At 36.9% G+C, this 10,538-nt stretch overlaps 1 protein-coding gene across 2 annotated transcripts; it reads left to right on the top strand.

The window, feature by feature from the left end:
* The first annotated feature begins 451 nt into the window (after nucleotides 1-451).
* Nucleotides 452-5,440, top strand: LOC107806100 (uncharacterized). Of its 2 annotated transcripts, none has more exons than XM_075237367.1 (5): nucleotides 452-668; nucleotides 810-1,920; nucleotides 2,074-3,387; nucleotides 4,400-4,514; nucleotides 4,896-5,440. In XM_075237367.1, the coding sequence occupies exons 2-5, from the start codon at nucleotides 1,267-1,269 to the stop codon at nucleotides 5,129-5,131; spliced, it is 2,319 nt and encodes a 772-aa protein (XP_075093468.1). In that variant the 5' UTR covers nucleotides 452-668; nucleotides 810-1,266; the 3' UTR covers nucleotides 5,132-5,440. The 2 variants fall into 2 exon arrangements, with proteins under 2 accessions (XP_075093468.1, XP_075093476.1); XM_075237375.1 differs by having other exon boundaries at nucleotides 483-668; nucleotides 815-1,920.
* Nucleotides 5,441-10,538: the final 5,098 nt, after the last annotated feature.

Below are 10,538 nucleotides of genomic sequence, written 5' to 3'. Positions count from 1 at the left end.
CTAAGGTGCCTGCTCCGATAGATGACAATTGACATAATCTATTTGGTAAATATTATTTTATTTTAAAATTTTCAATAAAATAATAAATTGAAGGGCCTCCGTGTAGTGCCAGCTGGGCTAATTTCCCAGTGGGCCAAATTTGGTCTGGGCTTACCCGCCAAAAATATGGTGTGAAAAAAGAAGAGGGAAAAAAGGGAAAGCTGAAAAAAGAAAAACAAAAAGAAAAGGACCCTGATACTATACAATATATGGTGGTGTCAGTCTGTGTATCTTTGTGTGGGTTCCAGCTAAATAATAAATATCTCATATGGTCCATATTTGCAATTTACAGAAACATACGGGGCCACATAATAATATTTCAAACACCAAAATAGGGGTTTAAATGATATTTCTTAAACCTTATGGGCCTCAATTGACAAGTACAAAAATGTACAGAGGGAGTGAGAGAGAGAAAAAAAGAGAGTGAATCGTTGAAGAACCCTAATCTTGAATCGTGAACTCCACTCTCCTCTTTACCTCTCTCTGTATATGAAAACGCCGACTCTTAACTACCTCTTCACTCCCACCATCTTCCACCGCCCACCCCCCTTTTAACCCCCACCCCCCTCTCTCTCTTTCTCTTCTGTGGAACTTTTACTTAGACGATCAGTCTTCTTCTGCCGTTACAGGTACTTTTAAAAATCTTGTTGTTCTGTTTATGTCAAAGATCAACTCTTTTATGTAAAGAAAACTGGTACCCTTTTCTTTTATCATACTGATTCTTGTTTAAATTTTTTTTTAATGATTTTCCATTTTTCATCGCTACTCAGTGCAGTTTGCAGTTTAACCACCGTATGGGGGCGGCCTGAAGTGAAGACATTCAAATCTAATTAGGACTGAACTGGGGTTTGAATTTTTCACGTGTTTGTTGTCTTCACTGATTAAGGAAAAAAAAGAGTTATGTCGGTTACTTAGCATTTCTTGAGGTTGTTTGGAAAATAACAGGACTTCAAGTAGTTTCTTTTTGTTTTCTTTCGGAAAATAAGCAAGGTTTTGGGTATATGAGATTAAGAACAGATAAATTTTAAAGAAAATAGCTTTGTACTTGCATGTGTGAGAAATTGCAAAAGTTTCTGTAATACTTGAGTTTTGGTAGTAACAGCAGTGAAAAAAACAAGAAGAAGAACGACACCTCGATCCCAACCAAGTTTGGGTGGGAACAGTAGTGAAATAGGGGGAACGATTGGTTCGAGGGCAGGGGTACTGCCTTGTGAGGTGCGAGCACTGATGCCTTCGGTAGGGATGAGAAGGACTACAAGGGTTTTTGGGGCGAGGGTTTTGAGGTCAGGAAGGCGGTTGTGGACCCCAGGTGAGGAGGTTAAGAGGGCGAAACACGGAAATGAGTGGATTGAGCTTCTTGACAATGTAGGAAGAGATGGTGGTGGTGGTGGTGGGGCCACTAAGTACAAGGAAAACGGGTGGCTTAAGAAGGATAGTGCTCCAAAGCAAGACACTAACCAAGAAACGGATATTGATGTAGAGACTAAGGCAATGGCTGAACCGGAGACACCAATCATTAATCCGAATAGCAATAGTTTTAGGAGGTGGGGAACTGTATATACGAGGAAGAGGAAAAGGCATGAATCGGGGAAAGGTGATACGGTAACAGAGGGCAAGAGGTATGGCAAGCACTTCGTTAGGAAGAAAAAAGTTAGGGCAGCTTATGCTAAGGATTCAGATAAATCTGAAGAGGGTCAAATATCAACTGGCATTGTTATTGTAAATACATCATGTGGAAGCAGTTATTGGGTTTCCTGCCTTTTGAATTGTGTTTTAAGGTACTTGAGGAAGTCAACTATTAGTTTGCAGCAAATCTTTGGATTCATTAACTCAAAACCCTTGAGGGACGTTTCTTCATTGCACGGTATCCTCCTTCTACAGGTATTATTTTGTCACTACTGCTTTACCCGGCATTCATTTGCTCGATTGAGCCTTCGCCTTTTACCCCCCTCCCCCCATTCCTTTTGTTTTTTGATGCCCCAATTTTAGTGAGGGTTACTAACCTTGTTGTTTTTGATGTTTCTGCAACTTCAGGATCAGACTCCAAGGAAAATCAAAACTGGAGCTTGCTTTATCGCTGGTGTCACATGCTCGATTCCTGTTTTTGCTCTGGACTTTTCTACAGTCCCGTGTTGCTTTATATACTTGCACTCAAGCATGCTTCTCAGATTTATTCACATGTCCTATGCATTGGTCATGTATTCTACAGTTATGGTTGAGGAAACTAATGTGACTAACGAGAAGGAGATTGTTTCTTGCCTTATCCCTGTGAATAACCAATCTGGATTGGATGTATCCACGTCTGGAATGTATGATGGGGAGATTGCAGTGGTGCACGCAACTGTTGGAGTTCCTAAATTAGCTGCCCACCACTTGCAGCTAAGGAACAGTCGTGGTATTCAGAAGAGGAGAAGCTCTTTGAGTTCAAGGAGAGGCAGGCGTTCTTGCTTTGGCTCACAGGATGTTATTGGTGCTTTGGCTTCTGACCGATTGAGGTTAAGACGTAATGGCCTCCGATTTTCCTCTCGTACTTCTCGGTATGAACTTAGGAGTTCGGGTCAGAAGATCTCCACACCAAGCATCAAAGAACTAAAATCTGCTTTGGTGGAATTGACGCAGGATATAGATGCAACAAGCTGTTCTGCCAACATATTGGTTATTGAATTAGACAAGTGTTACAGGCAAGAAGGAGCCACTATTGCTATGGAACTTTCTGGTTCAAAACAGTGGATTTTAGCAGTGAAGATAGGTGGTGTAAGGAGATTTAACCTTACTGCTGAAAAAGTTATGAGGCCTTGTAGTGCCAACCGTGTAACTCATGACATTATATGGGTCGGGGATCGTGGTTGGAAGCTAGAGTTTCCAGATAGGCGAGACTGGTTGATTTTCAAGGAACTTTATAAAGAATGTTCTGATCGCAATGTACAGCCTCCTGCGTTAAGCATCATTCCTGTTCCTGGTGTACGCGAAGTATCAGGCTATGCAGAGAGCAATCCTGCTCAGTTTGCCCGTCCGGATTCATACATAACTGTTAGAGATGATGAGCTGGCAAGGGCATTAGCAAGGAGTACGGCATGCTATGACATGGATTCTGATGACGAGGAGTGGCTGGAAAACATTAATGGTGAACTTTGTCTGGAAAACAAGCATCTTTCGGTTGAGAGCTTTGAGATACTGATTGATACTTTTGAGAAAGGCTTTTATTGTAATCCGGATGATTATTCTGATGAGAAAGCGGCTATCAATAGTTGCCTGGATAAGGAAAAGAAAGAAATTGTCGAGGCTGTGTATAGTTACTGGTCCAAAAAGAGGAAGCAAAACCGATCTTCCCTGATAAGAATTTTCCAGGTAAAAGTGTTATGCTTCACTAGAAGCATTTTTCTTGCCAACAATATCTTCGTAAGCAATTGTATTCTACTTGTATTTAACTTCCACCAAGTAGTAGTAGCATTGTTTATACACTTGTGTTTTCCAACTGTTGGCCTTTCTGCTTGGAGTATGAATTTCTTTTTAATTCTCTTTTTTTCCTTCCTCGCAATGGAATTTCTGTTTGCTTATCCTGAAAGAAGTTGATATCCACATTCATATTTCAAAAAGTTAAAAAGCTTCTTTTGTTCTATAGAGAGGTTGTCTTATGATGAAGATGATCTATTTTTCTCCTTTTGAAAAAAAGATGATCCATTTTTCTCATCAGCATAATTTTATATGATAAGAGAAAATACACTAGCCAATTGGATTAAGTGACTAGAGCTTTGGATCCAGATTGTCTCTTGATGTTTTGCAATTAAGATTCACCAATCTGACAAGGGAAGGATAGCCTTGTGATAAGGACTCTTCACCGATGGAGCAAAGTGGGAAATATCCACTGTTGGACTCTTGGGTAGGGGGTGTATGGGGTGGGTTTACCATATCCCTGCCCTCCCCCAAATAAAAGAAAAGAAACCAGAATATGTTCACCAATTGGCGTTGACCTTGATGAATGGTTTGAGCAGCAAAGGAATTAAATAGATGTCTCATCCATTGCTGTTTTAACCGTAATCAAGGTTGAATTTTTTGCAGGAAAATTTTCAGCTGCAATATTGCCAGATAGTAATTCTCAGGGGAATATGAACTTTTTGTTCCATCAAAAAAGAAAAGCAAAATGCAAAGAAAGAAAATAAAACAACAAAACTTAGCACTTGTGTCTCCTCTTAAAGAAAAAAAAAGTAGAAAAGGCACTGGCATTTCCAGTTACACATTAGCCTTGTGTCATAATTCTTACCATATTTCATCACTTGGGTTATTTGCAAATGTCAGTGCATGGTCTGCTACTTCATCCAAATTATCGCTATCTGAATGTTACAATGCTCTTTCCTGACAGTGTTACCAGCCAAGGAGATCTCAGGTCATCCCAAAATCTGTTCTCCGCAAGAAGAGGTCTTTCAAACGACAAGGAAGCCAAGCCGGAAGAGGCAAACATCGGCCATTTCTACCAGGTGTGTATCTGTGTGACTTGGTATCAGAAGTCTTGTTCTCCTATTATGTGATCTGCACCGTGTATTTACGAAATTACTCCATGTTAACAAGGATTCTACATTGGATCTGTTGCTGCTCTATAGTTAATTGTCTGGTTTAGACTAAGTCGTGCCCATGTAATGTTCGTTCGTGGCTAGTGGCGGGGCTCTGTCTTCAAGCCCTGCCCTCTTTTCTCAATTTATTAGTTGCCCATGGTGCTTCTGATAAGGGAATTAAGCTTGATTTGTGTTGCAGTGTAATTCATCACTCTCTAAAATAGGTTGCTCTATACCGTATCTGCTATTACTTACAGTTTGGATTTTTTCACTTGATTGAAGACTAATATGAAATTTCAATGACAGCAATGGTGACTGAAAAAGATGCTTTGCAGCGACAGAACTCAGTTCTTAAGGTGCAAGAAGCTAAAGCTGCTGCAAACAAATCGGAGGATTTGGCAGTTAGGCTGAGACAAAGGGCTCAGCAACTGATGGAGAATGCTGATCTAGCAACTTACAAAGCCGCAATGGCACTCAAAATAGCTGAAGCAGCTAAGATTGCCAAGTCTACAGAAGCTGTTGCACCGTTTTTCATAGGTTAGAAACAGTGTTATATTGGTTTTTCAGAAATACAGTTGAAATGGCCAATTATTCCCGAATTGAAATAGGAGGAACACAGCCTCATGGCCTTTTTTAGAGAAGCCTGTGGAGGTCCATCTTTGACAGGATTTTATGAAACTTTGTGTATAGATTCTAATGGATGTACATTCTGTATCATTATTCTTAGATGTTAGCTTAGATAGATGTGTACAAGGAAAAAGAGAGGGTTTATCCATTTGTTTCAAGGAAACCATATAGAAGCAAAACAAGTATACAAGATTTTGAGAGCACGTGGTTCGTGGTTTCTGCAACTTTCGCTTTTCTTCTTTCGTTTTCTGTTAATATTTTGTTTTCTAGACCATTAGGTCGTTTTGATACCGTGTCATGTTTGCTGTTTGGTCTTCTTTTGTTCGTTAAGAATAGGTCAATATTATTTTAATCTTTTGAGTTTTGTGTCCTCTTTATCCTTAGCGCTGTTTTGGAGTGAGAGACGTTATGATTTATTGTGGGTTCTTTTATTATTTCGGTTAGGGAGTGTTCTGAAAATTGACTCAAAACGCTTGAGTTGATATGTCAACATGTTCTTTGTTTTGGAATGAGATCATATTGTAAAAATGATAACTTGTATGTGTCTTTTCATAGACCTTTTTCCTTGTAATTCTCTAATGGTAAAGGACTAAATCTTTTAACATTTTGATGCTAACAGAAGCCTACGAGTTTTCTAGCAGAAAAACAGCATTTTCCCCCGGCGAGTGAAAGATATTACTTTAAACTTTTCGATTTGGTCATTCTTCCCGTTATTCGAACATAAAAGCTACTATATTGATTTGTAACATGATTAATGTTTTTCGATTCCCTTTTAATAATTTTTTAGACAAACCAAATTTTCTTTTAAATCTATTTTTTTTAAAAATCCCCCCCCCCACGCTTATCACCTTTGTTGGAGCTATTGCTCCTTTGGTGACTCAAACCCACCACTAGGGCTGTCTCAGGGGAGGGTATTACCAGTACCCGTATCGGTTTGTACCGGTACCCGTATCGGTTTGTACCGGTACCTGTACTGGTCCGAATTGGGGGTAGGGATTTGGGTAAAGGGTAAGGCTAATGGGAGGGTACCGGAAAAAATACCCTTAGTACCGGTCCGGTTAGTACCCTTAAGGTACCAGACCGGTCAGTACTGGTACCCGTATCGGTACTCTTAAGTTTTTTTTTTAAATTTTAAAAATGGTCGTTTTTGCACCGTTAGCCAACGATTATCTATATATATATATATATATAATTATAAAAGCATAAATAAAATGTTGGATTACAAAAATAAACTTTTAATATTAAGCATAATAACTCACATAAAGAACATAATCAGAATTCTAGACATTAGCCTTATAATCTTATTAGTTTTAGGACATAATATTACACGTTAGAAATCCTACATGATTACCTTTAGTAATCCTATTAGTATAATTACTTTCCATCTGTTTAATTCATATAAAATTGAACAAATATCTTTAGTCATGTAATCTTATTACTGTTACGATATACTTCTTAAAAATTTCTATTACTAATTTAATTTGAAAGCGTATTATAATGTCCTATTACTAATTTAATTTGAGAATGTATTATATTGTCCAAACCCATTTAGAAAAAGGAAAGCCTATATTATTATAAAAGCATAAATACAATATTAATATACCAAAATAACCCTAAAATATTAAACAGAAGAACTCATAGGAAAAGGGCATAACTGTAATAATTTATTGTTTGGACTACAATACCTTATATGCTATTTTTTTGTCACGACCCAAAATCCCACCACAGGCGTTGTGATGGCTAAGCCGATTTTTTTGTTACATTTTGAAGCCATTTTAAAAAAAAAATCTAACAACGGAAATAATTACAATACACAACCTCCAAAGACTGGTAGTCTGAATATATGGAATGATCACAAGGACCGAATATACAATACTGTTTGATTACAAATTAACAGTACAATGAAATGAAATGTGCAGAAGAGTAGAGTGAGCACACCACAGCGGTGCCCAATAAGTATCAAGACTAGCCTCAATGGAGTAGAGACGAGGTACAGTCAAGACACTCACTAGTCTAATAACCTGTGCAATATAATATACAAAATAATAGGAAACAAATAATAATAAAGGCAGGATAAAACAACCAGTGATATGTACAACAGACAACAAGAACACCATTAATATCACTCAACAATTAATAAACACAATTACACCCAATTAAATCAAGCCCTTCAAATAAATGTCTTTCACATAATTCTTCCAGATAACTCTCTTTCAAATATAATTCTCTCAAATAATTATTTTTCAAATATAATTCTTTCAATAAATCTTTTCAAATACAATTTTCTCAAATAAATATCTTTCAAAATACAATTCTTTATATGATACTTTCTAAGTAAAAATCCTTTCAAATAAATATTTTGAATATAATTCTTTCAATTAAAAAGTCACCATGTGACACCTTATTTCAAAATCATCAAAATACAGGTCTCAGCCCATTTTCATATTTTCACGGCACCTCGTGCCCATAATTAAATCATCATATTTGCCTGGCACCTCGTGCCCTTATTTCATATCACAACTGCACGAATAATTCACGTGCCAAATATCATTATCATTTCATCACAGCACCTCGTGCCCATATTTTATATCACAACTGCACGGACAATTCACGGCACCTCGTGCCCACATTTCATTTTATAAACCGCCTCGCAATAGCCACATGCTCCCAATTTCAACAAAATCAGATTATTATCAATTTACTAACAACAAGACAAGTTGCACAAGGTATAAAAATAAACACAAGAAAATCACAACATCACATGAAAATTTTGAACACCACAACCCCACATCATCACATATCGTCCCTGACAATAGCCACCCTTATCGCTCCTATTGCCACTCTTATCGCTCCTATTGTTACCCTTATCGCTCCTATAGCCACCCTTATTGCTCCGCCCAGACAATATTAATAGCCACCCTTATCGCTCCTATTGCCACCTTTATTGCTCCTATATCCACCCTTATCGCTCCGCCCAGACAATATCAATAGCCAACAAACACAATAATAAAATGCCACCCTTATAACCACATAATATCAACGGTGAAATACCACCCTTATCTCCCCAAAATAACAACTCACACAACACAACAATTTACACAGAAAATTATCACAACATAACAAAAATCAATTCATATCACAATTTACCCGATGGCCACAACCAAATTTCAAAGCTACAACCAAGTTAATTAATTTTACAGCACATAGCCAAATGCTCCCCACAATGTATACAACACCCCAAAACAATCAATAGAGATAGAAATTACTCAACATTAAGCAAAATCTTCATAAAATATCAAATTTTCAATAATTATATAAACACCTCTTCTTAAGCTCATTTAATTAATTATTTACAGAGGGAAAAATTCAAAATGAAATTAAATTCCAATAATTATCAAGCCAGCAAATTCACGAAATTTCATAAATAATCAAATAACAATCACATCACATTGTCATATAACAACATAGTCAACAACAAGGGTTTAGACACGACAAGTAGATGATTAAATATATGCCAATAATTATTCAATTTTCTGCACAATATGCTCAAGACTTTAACTCAATAAAATTTACACATATAAACCAAGTACGTACTCGTCACCTCACGTACATGGTTTTCAATTACCCAAGTTGCACATAAGACTCAATGCCTAAGGGGAATTTTCCCCACTCGAGGTTAAGCAAGACACTTACCTTTTGAAGTTAGGATGATATTCCAAAATATCCTTCTTGCTTGAATTGATCTCCGGGCCGTTCAAATCTATCCAAATTAATTGTATAACTTCATTAAAATTAATCAAAAATAATTCCGGATGATAATACGTCGACTTAAAAATTTATTCCAAAAAGTCAACAAAAGTCAGCGCGGGATCCGTTATAATATTTATGAAATCCGAACACCCATTCCGATACGAGTTCAACCATACCAATTTTATCGAATTCTAATAACAAATCGATCTCCAAATCTTAAATTTTCGTTTTTGGAAGATTTTACAAAAATCTTGATTTTTCTTCCATTAAATCCGAATTAAATAATGGATTCAAAGACATAATCATGGAAATTAATCAAAACTGGATAAGAATCACTTACCCCATAAACAATCAATAGAGATAGAAATTACTCAACATAAAGCAAAGTCTTCATAAAAGATCAAATTTTTAATAATTATATAAATACCTCTTCTTAAGCTCATTTAATTAATTATTTACAAAGGGAAAAATCCAAAATAAAATTAAATTCCAATAATTATCAAGCCAACAAATTCACAAAATTTTATAAATAATCAAATAATAATCACATCACATTGTCATATAACAACATAGTCAACAACAAGGGTTTAGGCACGACAAGTAGATGATTAAATATATGCCAATAATTATTCAATTTTCTACACAATATGCTCAAGACTTTAACTCAATAGAATTTACACATATAAACTAAGTACGTACTCGTCACCTCGCGTACATAGTTTTCAATTACCCAAGTTGCACATAACACTCAATGCCTAAGGGGAATTTTTTCCACTCGAGGTTAAGCAAGACACTTACCTTTTGAAGTTAGGCCGATATTCCAAAATATCCTTCTTGCTTGAATTGACCTCAGGGCCGTTCAAATCTATCCAAATTAATTATATAACTTCATTAAAATTCATCGAAAATAATTCCGGATGATAATGCGTCGACTTAAAAATTTATTCCAAAAAGTCAACGCGGGACTCGCCTCTCAGAACCCGACATAATATTTATGAAATCCGAACACTCATTCCGATACGAGTTCAACCATACCAATTTTATCGAATTCTAATAACAAATCGACCTCCAAATCTTAAATTTTCGTTTTTGAAAGATTTTACAAAAATTTTGATTTTTCTTCCATTAAATCTGAATTAAATGATGGATTCAAAGACATACTAATGAAAATTAATCAAAATTGGATAAGAATCACTTGCCCCAAACACCCACGCAAGAATCTCTCCAAAAATCGCCTTGTACCGAGCTCCCAATTTGATTTTGAGTTATGATCTCAAACCCTCATTTTTGGGACTTTTAATTCTGCCCAGATATACCTTCTTCGCGTTCACGAAGGCCAAAAATCCAGCTGCCTCCAATCCTTCTTCGCGTTCGCATGACAAGCATCGCGTTCGCGAAGGCCAACTGCTTCTGCCCCATCATTTCTTTTTCGCGTTCGCGAAGTGCTCGTCGCGTTCGCGATGACCAGCTGACCAACTCCTTCGATTTCGCGTTTCAAGCTTCGCGTTCGCGAAGGACAAATCATCAGCCCCTCAAACTCCTCTTCGCGAACGCGGGACTCCCTTCGCGTTC

Source organism: Nicotiana tabacum, chromosome 2 (genome assembly GCF_000715075.1).
Source record: "Nicotiana tabacum cultivar K326 chromosome 2, ASM71507v2, whole genome shotgun sequence".
Taxonomy (NCBI): domain Eukaryota; kingdom Viridiplantae; phylum Streptophyta; class Magnoliopsida; order Solanales; family Solanaceae; genus Nicotiana; species Nicotiana tabacum.
This window is presented reverse-complemented; position numbering and strand designations above follow the sequence as displayed.